Source organism: Sardina pilchardus, chromosome 19 (assembly GCF_963854185.1).
Source record: "Sardina pilchardus chromosome 19, fSarPil1.1, whole genome shotgun sequence".
NCBI classification, from domain to species: domain Eukaryota; kingdom Metazoa; phylum Chordata; class Actinopteri; order Clupeiformes; family Clupeidae; genus Sardina; species Sardina pilchardus.
In genome coordinates, this window is record NC_085012.1 from 10,754,582 (window position 1) to 10,777,208 (window position 22,627).

A 22,627-nucleotide genomic window follows, 5' to 3' on the forward strand; every position below is an offset into this window, starting at 1 on the left:
CAAAACCATTCTCTGTTAATCGTTTAAAGAATGAATACTCGATAGATTCGACAAAACGGTTGAAATAGCAAAATCAATGTCAGCACAAGACTCCTCGCTGCGTGCCGCCATTGTTGTTTGAATCAAACACTCGCTTCGGCGCTCCTGATTGGTTCATCATTTTTTGCTCCCTGGAAGGAGTTTGGATTGCCCTCGAGTCCAGACCATAGATCTAAAAGAAATGGACAAACAGACTCCGTTGTTCTCAATGGGAGGGGGCTGAAACAAAAATCCGTTTGCCTTAACAATGGTGAGTTGCGTCTCTTGCTGAATTTGTTCGTGGACGTCGGTCTTTCAGGTTTAAAATCCGCTGGGCACATCCAGAAAAAAAATCATAAGATTTGTGCCGTTTATTGGAATCTTGCCAATCTACTAGGTTACAATTCCTCTCTTTCATCTATATATTTAGCCTTACTCTGTCGGTCACATGATGTGTAAACATTCGGGTATGACAGGATCCTAGATCCCTTTTGTTGCAAGATCTTGCTATTTTGGAAAGTCAGGGAATTTTTATTCCACAGCTTGACACTTTAAGGCTGGCTTACATTGCACGATTTTGGTCTGTTTTAACAGTCGCCGACTACTTTTCCAAAATCGGGCGGAAATCTTGCCAGTTGTACTAGAATCTCGGCGCGCTCCCGTCATCTAAATCGTTTAGTGTAAGGTGCCAATCTTAGCGGTTTTAAGTCCGTCGGAGTCAGTCTTTTTGTAGTTTTGCCGTTACGACAATATCAAACATGTTTGATATTATCGTAAGTCTTTTCAGTCGTGGCTCATGCAAATAGTGACGTGAACATTAAAAACCAATAGTGACCTCGGTCGACGAACACGAAAACGGAAGGGGCAAAATAGGCGACAGCTGTAGCCTGTATGATTATTTGTTATTTCATTTCTTATAATTTATTAGTCGGCTATTCTACGTGACAGAACAACTCTATATCTGTTAGTGATGGCACACTATCAAACAATGCTGCAGAAACGCGAAAAAAATACTTTGATATGAGTAGCCTATCATGTGAGTTCCTGTTGATGATGACGTATAGCCTAGTGCACGATGGAAATAATTTGAAGGAATCTAGCAGCAGTCTTGTAAATAGTGATCACAGTCTTTGCAAAATCCTAATCTGAGACTGGCCTGTGACTAGTCTGTGACTAAAAACTCAATGAATTGTCTTTAGATGTGAGAGGGTCTGAGACTGTAGTCTTTCAAAAATCTTTTCCAAATCTTTGCAAAGTCTGGCAATGTAAGGTAGGCTTTAGTCAGGTAAAGGCCTGAACACACCAACCCGATAATCGGCCGTCGAGCAGTCGGGGACTCGAGTCTGTGGTGTGTCCTGTGCCGTCGCCAGTCGTCGTCGGGGCTAATTTTGGCCAGTTTTGGCTGACTTGACATGTAGAGTCGGCCAGTGGCCGTCGGTCTCAATTACCAATCTGATTGTTTGATATTTCCCATTCACTTTTCGTTTACTGTGCTAATATTAGCTAGCAAGCTAGCTAGCTAGGATAACAAGCGAAAAGTAATTTATTCCGTGCCCAAGAGAGTGTTTCGTTGGCATCACACACAAGCAATGGCAATAAAATAATACACACTATATAATTATATTTATATTTTCTTATTGCTTAATCAGAGAAGTCCGAAAACTAGTGGCAATTAGTTCCGCGAATCCTGCATGATATCTACTCATCTACTCGGCTGACCGAAGCCTGCAGTTATGGGTAATGTATCAAACTTCACGCACGCACAGAACGTACAGTCGGCGTCGCTTCGGTGTGTTCTGTGGCACTTTTTTGACTGACCAGGGTAGACGAGAGCCTGACTGATAGTCCGACTGCTTTTCTGCCGACGGTCAGCCGGTCGGGTTGGTGTGTTCAGGCCTTAAGGGGTTTTGGTGGAGCAGAAACTAGCAATTGCAGGCTTCTGGCGTGCCTATATTCTTAATATGTTTTACTCTGTTGGTGAAATTCAACTGCTCTAATCCCCATGGTCCCAAGTTTAAAATCCTTCCGACATAATGCAGCCAGTTTCATAAGCCCTGCTAGGCACCGACCGTAACCAACTTTCCATTCCTTTCTAGCCATTTGTGATTGAACTTTCATTTCGAGTCGAGTAGCTAGAGGGAGGGAAAATAATCTCATCGCCCCTTACTGGTTGCGTTCCTAGAGGCTAGCGGGAGTGGATGGGATTTTCTTTCAGAAAAAATATATCTCTGCCCACAATGGGAACTTAGTTAAGTGCCTTCCATATGCTATGCAATGGGGTCAGCTCTATTGCTTCTAGTGGTCATACTTTATTTTTAAGGATCAGTTTAATTGTTTTGGGTTTTTTTGTAACATGGTGATAACGAACTACAGCAGCATGTGACGTCACCTGTTTGGGCGCTTAATCTCCAACTGATCAAAATGGCAATTTGCTAAATTGGCTTTACATATTTTTGTAGTAACAGAGAGCGATGTAAACCGGGTGGTGATTACCTTTATGGTGGGATAACTTGTGTTGTGCTCCTACACAAGAGCTGGCAGTAAGTGTAATTGTCAATGCTAACAGGTTAAACAAACCGTACTAGGTGAGTAACGTTGAAGGGTTAAGTCACATGATCATCACTTGTAGCTGTTTATGAAATGAAAAGAGCAATTACGTTTTTTGAAACTTTAATATTTTCACAGTTAGATTTTAAGTATGCAGACTGAAAAATATCGGTCTATCCCAGCCAACACTTACAAGCGGGCCGCTTCCGTTAAACCTCCGGCGCTGTCGGCGGAGTTGCAGCATCGGCTCCCTGCTAGAAATTACCCAGATAGCAAGCAGTGGTTGGCCCAACGTTGGTTCAACTGCATCACAGACGTTGGCCTTGCGCCACCTACCAACAATGGGCCAACGTCACTTTGGCTGTCGGGGACACGTAGGGCCAACAGGTTGGCACCACGTTGGCCCAACGGCATAGCAGACGTTGGCATGAAGTTGTTACTGACTATGGGCCCACGTCACTTGCTTATGACCAATTGCCAACGTTGGCTTATTATAACCAATTGCCAACTTTAGCCATGTTTTTTTCCTTTTAAAATTAAACCTAGCATGATATTTGTAGAGGTCCATTCATATGGGGATAAGTCATAGACCTAAAAGAAATGGACAAACAGACTCCGTTGTTCTCAATGGGAGGGGGCTGAGACAAAAATCCGTTTACTTTCCATCGTACTGCGCAGTCTCGTTCTCATTTCGTGACGTTAGCCATCCTGTACATAGCTGTAACTCATCTGATAGATGGGATTTTCCGAACAACTGTCAATCCATTATTAACGTTTGTTTTTATTATTATTATAATGTTTACTTGTCTCTAATAATGCTTTACCCTATCAAACAGTAGGCTACCGTAGGCTACACACTTTTTCACTGATCTTGCGAATGACTTTCCGTCATGGTTTTCGTGCAGGCTGGACTGAGCTTCTTATCTAAACATTACGGGGAATCTCCTGTCGAACGTTAGCTTCCCTCCAACCGACATGCTAATATACTTCTTTACGGGAAACCAACGTTATATACGGGGAAGAAGTGAATTAGTTTTGCCTTCGATACCCTATACACAGAAGCTATAAGGGCGACACAGAGCACATGTTACATGAAGTTATAGGATCGCTAAAAAATCTGCAATCTATGGCCGTCCATGGGAGTTAGCAGAGCGTTGATCACCAGCTCAATTCGTGTCTCTACTTCCGGGAATATGCCTGCCCCCTTGGGATAAGTAAGAAAAACAGAAATGGGAATAATGGTGCTGTGTCCACCAATCACGTTTTTTGGCGCCGACGGCGACTATTTCCAATATCAAATCTATAGCACAGCGCTGAGCGCCCTCAGTGGACAAAATAAGTTCTCGGCGCTGACTGTTTTTTTTTTACCGCAGCGCTCAGATCGCTCAAAAAAAAGATCTATTCAACTTTTAGAAACAGCACTGGGCTCATCAATGTCACTTCTCTTTACCGTCTCTGGTTTTGGTATAGCAACAATATACACTCGACCGAAGCGCAGAGAAAAGGAGGTTGACACAGCATGTACTGTAACTTAAAGGGATTATCTGGAGTAAAATGCACTTTAGATCAATTTACGGATGATTGGGAGTACATACGTTGAGTTGACATCAGATCATGCCATTCGGATGTGTTTTGAGAAAGTTTGATTTTACCAATCGTAGCCAAAACTCGTTAGCCTGGAAGTGAATGGGGCATGTCCTTTCGCCGCTACAAAACGCTATTTTTTATACCTCTTCTATTGTTCCAAACAAGATTACGCTTACATGGTAGTGAGTAGAGAGTCCCTTAAGCCAAACCGAAGTATCCCGAGGTCTTTATGTGGTTGGATAGAGTCCAGAATTAATTTAATCAAGCCAGTACCTTTCCGGAAATGTCACTGCTGCAGCGGAGAAACATTTTAACACTTAAAGTGTAAGTTTGGCGGAAATTGAAAAAACTGTTTTTCTGAATGAAAATACATCATCTAAGCCACGGAAGAAGCATTTTTCGTTGATCACGCAGTACCGAGATAACACGGGCAAAAGCTCCAGCCCAAAATAGCAAACAGTGGGCTAGCATAGGGCCTGAAGCCATACGCTTTCAAATTCGCATTTTTAAGCCACTAACATTACTCGAAACAGCGCCAAACCTCGTCAGCAACTTGCTCTAGGTGTCTACACCTAAAACAAAGCACCAATCAGTCTGTAAACGTCGGAATAGTTTGTATACAGTTAGAATTAGTTCGAGACAGCAACCCCATCAGAAGCACAGAAATGTCACGCGAGATCTCACACGGAAGCACGGGAACTAGGGATGTAACGATACACTCAACTCACGACTCGATATGGATCACGATTTTTTGTTCACGATACGATTTTATCACGATTTTTTTTTTTGATATTGATGCTGTTTGAAGAGGTTGCTCCAAAGAAAATCAAATTGCACCACTCCCTCTCCTTCCAAAGTATTACGTCCTACACCTCTCCTCTTAAAATAAATGGCAGGCCCTGCCCTACAAAGCAGAAAGGCAGTAAATGCATTTTTGGTCGAAAATTAGTTATTATAATTTTCATGACATTAAAGTTGTTATGAAGATTGATAAGTACCAAAAATAAGCTAATGTAAAGTAAAAAAAATAAATAAACCTCCAATAACTGCTACATTAACTACAACCATAAGGCTAAGCAACAGCATGACTTTAAAATGTTTTTTTTTTTTTTCAGTTTGCACTCTGCATAGTTACTGCCTTTTTGCTTTGCAGGGCATATCTTTTGAGCGTTTGTTATGTGTTATGGTTTGTATAATAGTATTGTTTTATTATAATTTGTCCATTGTTAGAATTTTACATTTATTCTGCTATTGTCCTTAAATTTAGCCTTACCATGCTATAGTTATTGTTATTATATAATTAACTGAGTGACTTATTTGATTGCTATTCTCATTTCATTGTTTTATTTCTCATTAGGTTAGTGCTTAATTGATTGTTTTATTGATAATATTGCTAATCTCCCTTTTTGTAATTGTTCACTGTTATTTAATTTGTATTGTTATTTATTTGTATGTCGCTTTGGACAAAGGCGTCTGCTAAATAACCATAACCATAACCATATAACTAGTATATGCTACATCATTATAGTTGTTCAAGTGCACACACTAAATGGAGAGCTAGGATTAAAATTCAAACTGTGCCTTTAAATAGGCAACTTTTTCCATCTATCAGCACAATGCTACAGTAAGCCATTTCCACTAAAAAAAATCAGCTCAATATTATGTGCAAGACTGATGTTTACCAAGCATGCAAACGTGTTAATCTCTTAGCACTATCGTCATACGTTTTCTCATAGTGAGATGGCTATCCCGACATATGTTCTGATGTACATGGGGCGCACGGAGGTGAACGGCGGGACAAACGCGAAATGACAAGGTGTTAACTAAATTGAGTAGACCTAAGGTCGACAGGCTTTGTGGTTAAAACGATGAAAACCAGTAGGTTAGTCTGTCACAGCTAACTTCGTTCAAGCACAGTAGCTTAGACTAGTTTACACGCGCAGAAATTAAAAGTCAATATCAGCATCACAAGATTGCTGTCATTATCGGAAAATCCAGACATGTCAAACTGGACGCGAACGCGTGGCAGAAAAATAAATGATGTCTTTTTCAAACCTTGAAAACACCACATTAAAATTCAAGCATTTTCAAGGATTTCAAGCACCCATATGATACGAACCCTGACACACACACTCTGTTCAAAGTTGTTGCCTACCGTCGTCTTCCCTCGTTCTGTGCCCCGTACCTAGTGACATAAGTCACGTGACTCATGGCGATTCATTTTTTCTATCAACCGGTGCGAATCGTCACGCATTTGTATCGATTTTTATTCGTGTCACGATGCATCGTTACATCCCTAACAGGAACTATTGTCGGAAGGGACTAAGGGTAGACAAAGTCACATTTTTAAACCACTAACATTGCTCAAAACAGCGGCAAACCTCGTCAGCAACTTGCTCTAGGTGTCTACACATAAAACGAAGCACCAATAACTTGGTTCACGAACCTGACGTTTATAAAAGAAGACTGTTATGAACACTTACCCCTTCCAGCTCCTCATGAAGGAAACGCCGTGATTATCACGCAATGCTCCCGTCTGAGATCTCGCGTGACGTTTCTGTGCTTCAGACGGGGTTGCTGTCTCGAACTAATTCTAACAGTATACAAACTATTCTGACGTTTACAGACTGATTGGTGCTTCGTTTTATGTGTAGACACCTAGAGCAAGTTGCTGACGAGGTTTGGCGCTGTTTTGAGTAATGTTAGTGGCTTAAAAATGCGAATTTGAAAGCGTATGGCTTCAGGCCCTATGCTAGCCCACTGTTTGCTATTTTGGGCTGGAGCTTTTGCCCGTGCTATCTCGGTACTGCGTGATCAACGAAAAATGCTTCTTAGTTGATGTATTTTCATTCAGAAAAACACAGTTTTTTCAATTTCCGCCAAACTTACGCTTTAAAGGGATAGTTCGGGTTTTAAGACACGAAGTTATATGGGTTCCCCGTCAGCAACGTTGTGCATCAGCACTGACTTACCCCGCAACAGCGTCCTGTGAGCCGAGATCCAGCCGGTTTTTGATGCTGAAGAAAGCAGTCCGGCAAGTTTCTGGGGTCACGAAAGTAAAGTGTTTTTCTTCTCAAAACCATATGCGTTCAAAAGAGTGATATATTTGCACCACAAAAACGTTGTCCAGGAAAAATTCAAACCTTACTTATTTTTCGCGATTCCTATCACTGCGCGCTACTGACAGCTGGACAACGTTTTTGTGGTGCAAATATATCACTCTGTTGAACGCATATGGCTTTGAGAAGAAAAACACTTTACTTTCGTGACCCCAGAAACTTGCTGAAGAAAATAGTCCGGCATCAAAAACGATCAAAAACCGGCTGGATCTCGGCTCACAGGACGCTGTCGGGGGTTAAGTCAGTGCTGATGCACAACGTTGCTGACAGGGAACCCATATAACTTCGTGTCTTAAAACCCGAACTATCCCTTTAAGCAACATTTCCGTAAAGGTACTGACTCGATTAAATTCATTCTGGATTCTCTATATGTGCCACTTTGGCATAGATGTTTTTAGTTAGATGAAAAACTTCCGGAAATGTCACTGCTGCAGCGGAGAAACATTTTAACACTTAAGCAACATTTCCTTAAAGGTACTGACTCGATTAAATTCATTCTGGATTCTCTATATGTACCACTTTGGCATAGATGTTTTTAGTTAGATCAAAAACTTACAAATCTCAAGGTATAGCTGACTGCCTCAAAGTGTCTGAAAAGGCCCCGGACCTTCAAGTGTTAAATGGGAATAAGGAAGAAAAACAGAATAACCTACAGGTAGCAATATAATTTATTCACAAACAAAGAAACAAATAAATGAATGAATAAATGAATTCGTCGTCCGTGCTGCTGCTGTCGTCCCTGGACGCTGGATCATCACCTGAAGTGAAGAAGATGTTCATTAGACCTACAGATCGGCAGACGTTTGGCTGCAGGTAATGTTTGTTTGTGCCTTCTAATAAAGTTGAAGGGAGCCAATTGTAGCCTGACTCTCGCCAGACCCTTGTAGTTCCGCCATGCTCCACCAGAGGCTGAGCTCCACACAAGGGTCTGGACGCGAGGGCAATCCAAACCCCTGTGCCAGTGATCAAAAAATGAGGACCAATCAGGAGCGCCAAAGCGAGTGTTTGATTCAAATAACAATGGCGGCACGCAGCGAGGAGTCTTGTGCTGACATTGATTCTGCTATTTCAACCGTTTTGTCGAATCTATCGAGTATTCATTCTTTAAAAGATTAACAGAGAATAGTTTTGAATACATTTATTGGTGGCAAGGATATTTTTACTCTTCTTCCGACCGGGTTTGGCAAGAGCTTGAAGAAGCCTAGCACGTCATTCAAGATAACAGGCAAGTGGTTTATCAAATCACATGCGAGGATGTTTTACAAGGACCCGCCTTCAGAAATACATCTCCTATCGAGAAGTCCCAGATCCTTGTGTGAAGCAGACAGCGAACTACAGGATCTGGCGAAAGTCAGGTTAAGCCAATTGGCCTACTTTTCAATTGTTGGATGTGTTTGCAAGACCATGTTGAGAACACAGTTGTAAAGAATGCATGTATTGAATGATAAGGCTGTCATAATGCATAGCTACAATGTTGTGAAGTTGAGGACAGAAAATTATTATATTAGGTTGATTAGAATTTCTGTGATAAAAAGAGAAAGCGCTGTAGTTTTAGCTTACATTGCAGAGCTAGACAGTCAGCGTGTGCACAATTGCGTCCTGATCAGAAATGTATGATTATTATAAAAAACAATAGTCTAGGCACATAAACAAACTAAGTAATAACTGATTTTATATATCTGTATATATATATATATATATATATATAATGTATTATTGCAGTATCAAGTTGTTTGATTTTTTTTTATTCAAATAGAACACCCAGTGCGGGAGTAAAACATCACAAGTAATGCACGGCAACACCTGCATGTCATGACTCATTGTGTCTTCATTTCTTAAAAGCTGAAGGATCATGAAGCTCTGGCTGTGCATACCTCCTTGCTGTCTCCCAGCTCTCCTCTTCCCCCTCCACTCCTGTCAGCACTATATTTTAGCCAATTTTTGATGACTGGCGGTCACTCTTTGCACAGGTGATGCACCTGAACAGGTAACATTTTTTATTATTTTTTTGAACTGTTGGCAATGCAGTACAGCAGAATAAACCTCATTAGATGCACAACAACAAGATACTTATGTCAGCAATAGAGTGATTTGGTAACACACCTCTTATCACAGCTGTGACCTTTAGGGCTGCAAACGCCTTATTCCTCCCCCCTCGCCCCAGCCAGTTGAATCTTTGGGCAAACTCGTCATCCAAAATATGCCTTAGCATCCTCCTCACCACATCCCCAGGGTTGCAACCTCCCAGAGTTGCGAGGTATGCAGTCTACAGATAAGAACATAATGGATACTAGTTTCAGAAAGAATAACTTACTGTGATATGTAGTTAAAATAAGGTGAAAAATGAACAGTTTTAGTCATTTGTTTTATTATAGTGAAGAATTAAGGAGAATTATTAACAAATTGTGACCATACCAGGGCTTTCTGCTGTTGTTTGTTCAACAACTCCTCAACTCTATTGAGGTCCTCCTCACACGTCATTGTAAATTTGAATTCCTCCGATAACTGGCTGGAGTTAATCACAGGCTGCCTGCTGGCAAGAGCCAAGAGCCTTGGCAAGAGCCTTCATGTTCTTGATATGTGTGGAACATCAGCGATGAAAAGGAGGAACCTGCCCTCTTCCACAGGGTGCGGGATTTTGTTGACAGTCATGCTAAGTTTGGAGCACACAATTCCAAAACTCAGCCAAATTGCATGATTAGAAGCCCCCATGTCAAATTTAGCTTTTTCCAAAATTTCAAGAATGAGTGGCTTTAGTTTTGTACCATCTACAGAGTTGCCAGTGAAGTGGTATGCAACGGTCTGTTTCCATCTGGTTGTTACCCCTCCCAGCATGACAACAAGGGCATGCGTTGTTTCACCACTGTGATCAGGCAAAGTCACATCTCCTCGCATACAGCTTGCGCCTTTGTCATACTGTGGCCAGCTTGAATGGACATCTCATCAAGAATGAGGCAACACTGCTGTTCTTCTCTCAGTACCTGGATTTTCAACTGGAGGAATGCAAAAACCTCATGAAGGATTCCCGGATGTATGGGGACCACTTTCAAACGTCTCTGTAAGGATCTTTCGGATGGCAAAGGCAGATTTTGGGAAAGAAGCAAACTATCCAGTTGAACCACAAGCAAACTTTAACTGCAGAGCTTTTTTAATGGTGTCAGCTGACCATTTCGTCCCCTGTGGGCTTGACTGGGTTAGTTTTTTGAGTTGATTTGGATTGAAGACGGTTGCCAAGGTTTTCTGATGGGCATCAGAAAAGTTCTGAAGTTGTGTGTTTTGTCTGATCACTGACCACTTCTGTCTCCTCTCCTTTGCAAGTGCCCGCTGGAGGGCCATCACTTGTCTCCTCAAGACTTTCGCTTGTTTCTCATAGGCTTTGACTGCTGACACTGCCCCTGGCCTCTGTATCCCCACATCATGATGGTCAACTTCACTATCTGGAATATATTGAGAGGAAAGGAGAAGAGAAGAAGCAACATGATTAATATCTTCCTTTTGCTTACCTCCTCGGTGCTCGGACCATAGAATACATCTGCTGCAGTTTAAAGGTATTCGGAGAAACACTATACTATACTATACTCAGAAAAGCTCCTCTTGGGGGTCTTTACCTCCTCTCCTGGGTCTAGCTTTTCTTTTTTCATGAAGTGGTAGAGGGTTGTGTGACATCACATGTCAAAGTAATTTGCCACAGACCTCACTGTCCTGCCTTTCTCCTTTACTGCATTTGCTGCAAACGTCCTCTCATACGGAAAAACTGGTAACTGTAGGCCTAGTGTGGTGTCCTGGCTGCTCATATCGTCCAGGCTGCTGAAGTGCTGGTCCTGAGGATCTTTTACTTTTTGGACCTGGCTGATGCTCATCCCCTTCTTCAAATTCAGTGTCAGACTCTGAATTTTCAGAAATGTGTGGGGTTTTTTTGTAAATGCTATTTACTTAAATAAACAGAGGAGGTACCTATATAAATGGGACTATTTAAAATACTTTGTTTATTAACCCATAATGTTGGGCTATGCCACCACCACAACTAAATCTCTGTATTTGCTCAAGCAGCAGCAAAGAAAAGACATTTAGCACCAAATAATTAACCATGGGCTGTGCACAGCAGCCCCATGTAGTCTAGCTTATTCAATAAATGTCATGTTCCATGTAACCTTAACATTCCTTCATAATGCATATTTCCAATACAGTAATAGTACCTGTATTAATGTAGCACTGGCAGTGTCGCAAAATGGTACTAAGTATTATTCTGACACAGAAATGTAGGATAGCGAATATCATGCAAACCCAAAATAGTTGCAGAACAAATGACTGATGTCGAACAGTTAATTTTTTCAAATTATTTATTCTCTAAACGCTTTCTTATCTTTGATAAAAGGCCTAATATCTCAATCAACTAGATGGAAAACAATCCAGCCATAGCATGCCTAACACGTCACACACACATTGAAACTGTAGTGGATAACAAAGTGGAAAGGTAAAATTGAACCATGTTCCAGACCTATTACAGGCCATGGCACACATATAACCACACAACCAACCTATCTAAAAATCGACATTTGAACTAGGGAGATTTAAGAAAATCTACCCAGTACCCACAATGCCAAACAAAATGTAGCCCTAAGTTTTCCAAAAAATATTCTTGATTTGAAAATGACCATGGCCAATATGCTTAATCAGAAGCCAGGCCATCATCCACTTGCTATTTTTGCTGAATAACTCCCTCAGTCTAATAGCAAGGCCACTATTGCGTCCAGCAGATTTGTAAAGCCTCATTATGCTTATGGAATTGTCTTGATCATAATCCAAGTTTAGGGTGACGGCTAAAGTTTCTCTGACGTAGATTTGGGGATGAAATGGATCTGCAAGATCTGGAAAAAGTTCAGAAACTCAGAGCATTGTCATGTCTCCATTAACTCATTGGCTGGCAGCGATTTTCAGTGCAGAGCGCTCCATACTGCCAGACGTTTTACTGCATTTTGACTGTTTTTCCAAGATCCACCGAACGGTGAGCTTTATGACTATGTAAACACCGAAGGTACTAAATAAAAGAGTATACTCTCTTCTTTCACCAGGAAAAAAAACGGTTTGTTTCTATCGTTTTCCGTTCTTTAGTAATTGTCAGTAGAACATGGGTTAGCTTTGCTAAAAACACCTGTTTTTGACCAAAAAATGGAGAAAACGTTCTTTTTGTGAAAATCAACTTTTTAACGTTGGCGTTTCAGTAGTATGTCAACTACGATTGCACTGTTATCTCGTCAGTCTCGTCAAGGTTGCTAGGGACTCTGATGGTCGCTATAGACTCTGAACAGGATGGTAGACTTAGCAAGCTAACACTAGCAAAGTTGTTGTTAGTCTATATAGCAATATCCAATGTAAATGAATCATACCGTTCACGTGTTTTCCATCCTTGATGTAAGAAGTAAGCATATTTATTCCCTGCATCGCGTGCAAACTAGATCTACTGTGGTCGATCTTCAGTGTGTTTGCCTGTTGTATGTCACTGTGTCTCAAACCGCGCACTTCTGCACTTAAAATACTTAATTTGAGTGCGTGAGGGCGTTTACACTGAAATTTCGAACGATACGAAGGGCACTGCAAGTCCCCAGATGGTGCACTCATAACGGTCAAAAAGTTGAATGTGGAACGCTGGACACTTCTCGCCCTCAACGGACGCCATGTTGGCTAAATAACGGAAGGGGAGGGAGTATTTTCAAACTCGTAGAAATCGCGGTAGAGAAATCTGAAGCAGCAGCGGTGGAAAACACACTTTACAGAGGTACAAGCAAGTTACAACATAAACTGTTCATGTTTTGACACAGTACGACCATGTCACGGTGGAATTGAGGACACCAATAAAAACATATTTAAACGTTACGATCGTCATTTCCGTGAAGTGCACGGAGGTTAGCGTTTGATATGAGACGACACTTCTGTTAAAATGTGCACACTATGCCAGTAAGCACACAGGGCACATAGGGTGCTGTACGAAAGTGTACTCACGGAAGTAGTCGGTTTGAGACAGACTATGTGTCTCTGCATGTGCACTCTAGGCAGATACTAATCATCCAAATGGCACTGCTGCCATCTAGCGGTTCGGATCGCTAGTACAGTCTGTTTACAAGCCTGAAACTCTGCCAGATCGTTCCCAAGCCCACCCAGGAGCCCTCCCCATTGAAAAATACAATGCAGTCAACGTATGTGTCTAAATTGATGTTTAAAGACGTCAATGGCAGTGAATGAGTTAAGGGTCAACTGGATGATAAATGACAGCAATTCTGTAGGCAAGATGGGTGTGCCATGCATTCTGTCAGATATTATTATATTATTGGCTAAGTTAGCTGGTGTTGACATAAGCTAAGCTAACCGTAAACTGAGCTAACACATATTAACATAAAAGGTTTTCTTTTCAAGTTCATTGAGGACACAGTATCTCAGCCTAAATCCTGCTTAGTTTGTAGTACAACAAAACAAAATTAAAAGTAATAAATATAGCTGCAAGCGGCGATGGCGGGCCCGAGCACCTGCAGTGCGGACCTGTGACATTTCGGAATCTAACAAAGCAATACGTACTTGTTGGTGGGCATGTGCATGAGCAACACACATGCCCACCAAATTTGGTTCATTTTCATCAATGTTTATGTCAACCACAACAGATAACAGACTAGGTGGCGCTGTAGAGTCCCTAAGCCACACCCTAGGCCAGAGCTCTGTCTCTAACTAGCTGCAGCAATAACATACAAGCCTACCTAATTGTCGTGAAAGTATGTATCAACCATAATAGAAAATGTGTTAGGTGGCGCTATAGAGTCCCCAGGCCACACCCTCGGCCAGAGCTGTCTCTGAATAGCTATAGCAAAACACATGCCCACCAAATTTGGTTAATTTTCGTGAATGTTTGTGTCAACCACAACAGCCAATGTGCTAGGTGGCGCAACAGAAGTGCTAAGCCACACCCTAGCCCAGAGCTCTGTCTTTGACTAGCGGTAGCAATAACGCACAAGCCCACCACATTTGATTAATTTTCGTTAATGTATGTGTCAACCACAACAGACAACACGCTAGGTGGCGCTATAGAGTCCCTAAGCCACACCCTAGGCCTAGAGCTCTGTCTCTGACTAGCGATAGCAATAACACATGTGCCCACCAAATTTGGTTCATTTTCGTGAATGTATGTGTCAACCACAACAGACAACACACTAGGTGGCGCTATAGAGTCCCTAAGCCACACCCTAGGCCAAAGCTCTGTCTCTGATTAGCAATAGCAAAAACACACATAGCTGCCAAATTTAAAGAGTTTTAGAGCATGCCAGGTTGGTGAAAATAGGCAAAACGTGGGCCGGAAGAAATTTAATCTGAGCAAAAACAATAGGGCCTTGCACCTACGGTGCAACCGCTTCAGCGGCCGCACCTTGTTGCTCGGGCCCTAATAACTTACGTTTAAACATTGCCTGTCCACTACAGGGCCTAGCCTAGCCAGTAATAGACACCATGAGTCCCAATCAGTACCTTGCAGGAGGAGCAATATCAAGTAGTGGCTTAGGCTAAGTGAAGAGCATAAATCAAATGGAAGAGGCATTTCCCTCCATATACATATACAGTATAGATATAGTTTGGCTATATGTGTGTTCTCATGATCTCATGACTAATATGACTGCAAATATTAATTGAAAAGAACCCCTTGTGCGTTTAAATGAGCACAACCAAAGTTAAAAGGTGGATTGTTACAATGTAAGCTGAGCGATAGTTGACATACTGTCCTCTTACTTATCATTTTTGAGTAAAATACACATTATAATGCTGATTTTAATCAATGAAAATGTCAATTTTGGTTGGTTACTACATATTGCACCAATTGTTACATTTGGCAAAAGAAAAACACTCGCATTATGTAGTAACAACCGCAATATGTAATAACTAATTACACAATGCAGTAAAATATATTACATATTGCGTTCAAGAAGTTTATTACATAATGCGGCAGATTATTACAAAATGTGGCAATTATTACATAATGGTGTGCAAATTTATTACATTATTACATAATGCGGTGTTATTGCATAATGCGGTGCTACAGAGCATCGAGGAGATGTTGAGAGGCACCCAATATTGTACGTGTCACGATACAGAGGCTACAATATACACATTGATTATGAATTATGTCCATGAGTTCTGTGAAGCTGGCCCTCCTTGTCATCCAAAAATTATTGAAAACACTGTTATTCGTTTGTCCTGTGAAAATGATTGTTTGTTTGTTTTGTAATTAAACTTCATTTTTTTTGGCCAGATTGGAAACCCCTGTAAAGCATAGTGTAAATAAATGATGAGGGAACTAGGTTCTCAGGCAGAAAAAAGTTATACTCGGCTACGCCAGAAACAGCATAGCGTAATGTAATGAAATTGTGAGAAAATAACTTCCGCATCTATAAACCACTAACCGGAAGTGAGGTAACAGAGGACAAACAGGTCAACTAAGTTGGCAGTTGAAATTGAGAAAGTGTTTATTCTTTCTGCATATCCATATTACTATTCACATGTACAGGAATGATGACAAATGGATGAAGCAGGACTGATGGTGTCGTGCCTCATAAACTGGAGACACTCTTCAATGTCCGCCGAAGATCCGGTTTAGTAGAGGTCTGTCTACTGTCTTATCCTGTCTGTTTAGTAGAGGTTCTTCTGCACGTAGGAAGCGATGTACTTAACAGCCAACATGGTCTCCTCACAAGTGGGCTTGATCTGGGACTCGGGAAGCAGGAAACCATAGCGACCGGTGTCACGCAGCTCAAAGGTGTAGGAGTACTTCACACCCAGGTCATAGGCCCAGTCATCAGAGCCTCCAGCAGCAGGGTCTGAGAGAACACACACACCAATCAAGAATGGCTTTCAATCAGCAGCACGACACAAAAGACTACAATTAGTTAACAATAATCTGCTAAATCTATCCAGTGCCAACTTTCTTGAAGATGGCCCATTAAGGTTACTAAAATGCCATCACATTTTTCAAACATAATAATAGCAGATTAAAGATGCAGTCTGAAATTCTGGCGATTAAACTTCTAAGATCAACACTCTTTTGCCAATCAAGTCATACCCTTACCTTCCGCTCCAACTTGTTGAATCGCTAGAATTATTCTTGGCTCAGACTGAGCCAATCTGCACGTTAATTTGTTATTTCCCAAAAAGACAATTGTAGACTGCACCTTTGACTGAAGCTAATGACTGATTACCTCCGCCAAGGAGGCTATGTTTTCATCGGGGTTTGTTTGTATGTTTGTCTGTCTGTTTGTTAGCAAGATAACTCAAAAAGTAATGGATGGATTTCGATGAAATTGACTGAAATGACCCAAGGAAGAAACTATCACATTTTGGGAGTGATCCGTATCACCGTTGGGATTCAGGAGGCGTTAGGCTTAGTGGTGTAATGGCATGGTATGGCCACGTGTTTGCGATCTGAATAGTTTAGGTTCAAATGTATGACAACCTAGGAAGAACAATACAGGCGGAGGTCTGCGCTCTCTAAGTGCTTTTCTAGTGGACTAATATTCTGTTCTTTGTCGAATAAGGAACTCACAGATGGTGGTAGCGCCGGGGCCGGGGGTGTACTTGGTGCCGTACATGCTGGTCAGGGCATTGGTGGCTGCCTTAGCAACACTCATCTAAACAGGAGAGATCGACAAAATTTAACACAGACATCTGAACTGAAATTATTAATCAAGCTGAGATTACTGGGATATACTGTACATCTTCCCAACTGTACATTGTAATGCTTCAGTAACTGCTACAGTTCAACATTGGGGGGCTAGTGTTGTGTATCACTGTGGCATTACTCATGTCAGGTGTAGGATTACTGTAACGTGACTGTACCAGCTCAGCATGGTCAGCAGCCAGGCTGTAGGTGTAGGAGTAGGGGAAGAGGAGCAGCTGGGAGTAGGAGTGGACGGTGATGTAGGCCTTGATGGTGGACTTGTTCCTGCGGATGAAGTCGGCCACATTCTTGGCCTCGATCTCAGACTCGGGCCTGGAGCCGCAGTAGATGTCGCTGCAGGGGTTGGAGGAGGCCCCAGTTTCTGTGACCACAAACGAGACACGAGAGTTAAGACGAGACTGGGAAACAGCATCTCCTGTTGGCCACTTTGGGAAGTAAATATGAAACCATCCATGTTTTTTTATACTATTTTGTGTTAATGGGAAGTTATCTGAAGTTGACGTTGAAGTGAAGTATGAAGTAATGAATGAATGAAGTAAAGATTCCGTTGGAAAGAAGCAAGCATCAAAATGATCCACAACTTACGGCACCAGCCAGCATCGAAGTTTCTGTTGGGGTCAGCGCCAATGCAGCTGGTTCCAGAATTCCTGGAGCGGGTCTTCCTCCACATCCTGTCCTATAAGTCCAAAAGACAAGGAATGTTTGCAAGGCAGATCACAGATGCCTGTGGTTTTGCATTAGGAGGAATATTCACATTTCACAAAGGTGACATACTCTCTTCCAGGTGTAATCGTAACCGTCAATGTTGAAGACAGGCAGAACGTAGACATCCATCTCGTTAAGCAGGCTGGTCATCTGAGCATCACTTCCATAGGTGGACACGGCCTGCAACCGACACACAAAAGGTCAGTATTCAAAAAGCAGAAAATCAGAGTAGACAATGGAATGCCGTTGCTGTTTCTAATTGGTGTGTTGTACTTGTACCTCATTGACGAACCACTGGCAGAAAGCAGTAGAGATCCATTCTCTGGAATGGATACCACAGTCCAGGAAGATGGCGGGCTTGGTGGAGCCAGTCTGCTTGCCAATCTGTGAGCAAATAGCAAATTTGTGCTGTTTACTGGGGCTCGGTGGAAAAGAAAAGACCATTTTGAATGTGCAGAGGCGGACATTCCAGGTTCCAAAGAGTAAGGGCACATTCACACTAGGTCCGCTGGACCGGACCCGGGTTCGTTTGGGCCGATGGTTCGGTTGTTTTTGATAGTGTGAACGCAACCGTACCGAACTCGGGTGCGGACCCGGGACCGGATCCGGGTCCGCCTGAAAAGGTGGTCCCGGGTCCGGTTCGCTAGAACGCTGGAGCAGGTTGCTAAGCAAACGTTCTGAAGAATCTAAAGAATCTTTACCTTTGTCTTCTTCATTGCACTGCCTTTTGCTGTGTTGCCAAGTGATATTTTGTAAACAGAATTCTGGAAGTTCGTGTTGCTTATGACGCAAACGGACCCGGGTCCGCAGACAAACATGTAATGTGAACACAGACCAACTACGGCAGAAGTAACCGCACTCGGGTCCGGTCCAGCTAAACGGACCTAGTGTGAAAGCAACCTAAAAGTCCTGCCATACTGTATATTTGTTCTACCTGTGCACGTAACACAGGTGATATCACTAACTATCTGATCTACCTGGCAGTTAATTAGGATGAGCTTATTTCCAAAATGGTTGGATCAAATACTTGGCAGGACTTTTACTTTCTGAACCCGGGATGTCCGCCTCTGTGAATGTGCCAATAGGCCTAACTACTAAACTGGTGAATTAAATCTCATTAGAAATGAAAATACATTCCCATATTCAGAGCTGAATGTATTAGAGCACCATTTTGACAGCGAGTGAAGAGTATACGCCATCTGTAGTGGTGTGATAAGGAGAAGAGAGACCTCTAGTGGACAGTGTCTGTACCTTCAGCAAATTCATGGGACGGCCCTCGTAGGTGTTTCCGATCGTCTGTCTGCTCATCAGAGCAGAGTTGGCAGAGGACACGGAGGCGATCCAGGACTGGATCTGTGGAGAGATTGACAGGGGAAGATGTCAGCCATCCAGCAGATGCAGAAGATGATGAGAGGATGATGCAAATCGTGTAGGTGAAGAGCAAGATGGTGGAAGAGTCAGCTTGAAGATGTAGAAGACATAACGAAATAAAGGATGAAATTGACGCTGAACGCAAATGCATAAAGAGAAGCTCACCGTGTCCCAGCTGTTGTACTTGGTGTAGGTGTGGGCCCTGGGGCTGACCTTAGGTCCGTCCATCTGAGCCTCAATCTGGGCCTGGAGATCCTCAATCAGAATCCTGCAGGGAAGCATGAACTTTCTGTACAAACTCTACTAGTGGTGTAGTTTACGGTTTACTATTTGCATGCACCATTTGAACTCTTTGTTGGTATATAATGTGAAATACAAATAATTGTGTGTATTAGTGGGCACAGATAAGGATGATTGAACTCTGATGACAAACAGGATTGCCTTACTCGTGTTCCATGTCACTCTGGTTCAGGATGGTGTAGACCATGGAGGTGTGGGCGACGGGAATGTGGATGTCCACATCAATGTCGATGGTCACCAGCTCAGGACTCTCGGGTCTCCAGAAGTCCACCTGCAGAGGGCGCCAGACTCAAACTTTTACAAAGACACACTCCAAAGTGAACCTCACCTGAACATATGCTTCTCTCCCACACTGGCACAGGTACAAACATGCTGTACTGATACACACTCTGAATAGTACAGACATCACACACAATTCTGAATCAGATCTCTGACATGGGCAAGCATGAGCAAACGCAAACACACTGGCTGATTTGTTCATATTATATCTACACGTACTGTAAATCATATAAACAAGCATATATGCACCGTAATCCATAACCAGAAACAAACACAAACATGTACACACAGACAGTTATAGTGACTAGTTCAGCACTTTTAAAAGAGACATTCAGACCTAATCAAATCCATGTCTACAGAGGTTGTATTACTCATATGTGGTAAAACTGTGAATATACATTCTCAAATCCTAAAACACGACACACTTCTTTAAATGCGTTTTCATCGGTCAGTTAAAAGGTCTCATTGAATAACATTGTTTTCTTTTTTCATGTATTTTTGTGAAAGGATCTATTTGTGCGTTTAGACCAACTTCAACAAGGGATATTCAGATTGGTAATAGTTATAACATCATGTGTCATTGTACAAATACATTTTTATTGGAAACAGTCACTTTGTACACAGGCCTCAAAGAGAATCACTTTCTGGTTAGTTTTTTTTTTTAATGGGTGACTCATTACTCCAAATGTTTGTTAAAATATGAGGTAGGATCCCTGCATACTGGAGAATAATGTTTTTTTTTATATATATGTTTTATTGCTCAATTGATTTTAATCAGTGACGTGGAGGAATTTGTTTGAATTATAATAGTGCTGTGGACAGTGACCTTGGTAAAATTGGCTTTATTGTTTCATGTTGAATGAATAAATAGATTATGTAAATGGCACAAAAGACAGCAGCAATATATTCTATGACGTAAATCTGTAAATGTGTTGCCTGTTTCCTGTAAACTTGATGATAAATCAGTATCGAAAGCATTTCCTGAGAAGGCTACACTCACAATGTCTGTGTGTGTGTGTTGATCTTCCTTGCATGTAGGAGATAAATGTTCCCTAAAAAAGGACTAGACTTCTAGCTCCCACTGGCGTGTGGCGTGCACTTTACCTTCATGTTGCGGGCCAGATCCTTGATGAGGGTCACATGTTCGTCAGTGGTGGGTTTCAGACGGAAGACCTTTTCCCTGATGCACAGAGGGAGAGAAAGAGAGAGAGAGGGAACACTCACTACACCTGAGCTACATACTTGTCATCGGAACATAGAGAGCACTGGACACTGCGGTTGGGTGACCACTGATAGATAGATAGGTAGATAGATACTTTATTGATCCCCAAGGGAAAATTCAAGAGAGAAGTATAATCTTTTTACCCCTCAAATCTGGTCAGCTCGGCCAGAGCGACAGCCACCAATCCGAAAAGCAGAAGGACCTTCATGTTTGCTGCGTGACTGGTTTGTTACTTCTCACCAGCTTTTATAATCCCAGTGTAGTTCAGGCTGTCCAATCCAGAAGAATGAGTCACATGCTTGTTATGTGTCATCTGGAGTAGCATATGCGTGAACCAAACGTGATATATTTTTAGGTGTTTCTAACGGGTGGAGAGTGAGTGTATGAAATGATAAAGCTTCAATGATTAACTGCTGATATTTCAGCATGTCCCCCTAAGAATAAAGCCTTAACTCAAGGCCGCAAGGTTTGACATTTTGGTTTACACCAGTTCATGCACAAGGAAGGAACATTATGCATGATGCATGTTTGTTATATATTTAGTCTTTTATTCATATACTGCTTTTTATACATATTTCCATATGAACTGTACACATACAAAAAGACACAGACATATATAAAATATTTTGTAGACTTCTTTTTTTTTTTTACAAATATTGCAGACAGAACTGCCAACTTTTTTTTATCAGTGTAAATAGCAATAGTCTCATTCACAAGAGTATGATCATGATTATAGTTCTGTCAGCACAGCAGATATGGACACAACTAGCAAATCTTTCTCCCACATATTTCTTTTCTGTAAATATTTCACCCATACTTGTCACAGTGAACAAACAGTGAACACAGAACATAACCACAGTCAAAATCATATCAGACACCAAGCATTATGAAATACACCAACGTGGCAAGTATTCAGTAGCCTGCCTATATACGAAACATTTCCTCTTCACCACAACAACAAAGTGTTTCAAAAGTTACAAAGGAGGATTATGTGTAATAACCAGAAATTCCCAAACAAAAATATTCAACATAAGTTAACCAAAGGCTGACTCGAGCCCAGACTGAGCTGTTTGGGTCTGATTGACATCATGTGAAATTGACACATACGTGACGCTATAAGCAGTATGATGACTGGTGACAATAATACCAGTCTAATAGACACTTGCACACATGTCTGTAGAGATCCTATCATAATCAAATAGAGATCCTATCATAATCAATGTCTAAAATATATCCAAGAAATGCTTGAGAAAAGTGTTTTAAATTGAAACATACTACCAGGCCTTGTTTTCATGCTGTATCGGTGCAGAGAATTTGGTTTCAATATGTGGCCTATTACTACGGTGTATAATTCTCCCAGATATTTCACTATTCGACTATTTATTGTGCTACAGATGCTGGCTCGTGGTTTGAGGCCCATCCAAGGCTTGTAGATTTTTGATAATGCGCTATAAAATGCAGAATTTCAGTTTATTCCACTATACATTTGTCTTTGTCTTTGTATGAGTTTGTTTGAGTTAAGGTGCAATTCTTGTCAGGAAATTATGTTCCAATTAGTCTTTGACAGATACAAAAGATGTTTCAAAGCCTCAATCCAAGAATTGAATGGTGAATACACACTCTTGGGGTGCTATGCAGAACCATGTAGGCTTTAGAGAACTCTTGGGGTGCTATGCAGAACCATGTAGGCTTTAGAGAACTCTTGGGGTGCTATGCAGAACCATGTAGGCTTTAGAGAACCCGTAGGGGCTCCTTTGATGTGAAAAAAATGGA

General features: G+C 41.7%; 1 protein-coding gene across 1 annotated transcript; it reads right to left on the minus strand.

Moving 5' to 3' along the window:
• Positions 1–15,751: 15,751 nt before the first annotated feature.
• cpb1 (carboxypeptidase B1 (tissue)) lies at positions 15,752–21,062 on the minus strand. Its single transcript, XM_062521060.1, has 11 exons — positions 20,998–21,062; positions 20,737–20,812; positions 19,500–19,624; positions 19,219–19,321; positions 18,934–19,035; positions 17,962–18,066; positions 17,752–17,862; positions 17,563–17,653; positions 17,136–17,338; positions 16,843–16,927; positions 15,752–16,120 (listed from the first exon to the last, which is right to left on the minus strand). Exons 1-11 carry the CDS (start codon positions 21,060–21,062, stop codon positions 15,933–15,935), a joined length of 1,254 nt encoding a protein of 417 aa, XP_062377044.1. The 3' UTR covers positions 15,752–15,932.
• Positions 21,063–22,627: the final 1,565 nt, after the last annotated feature.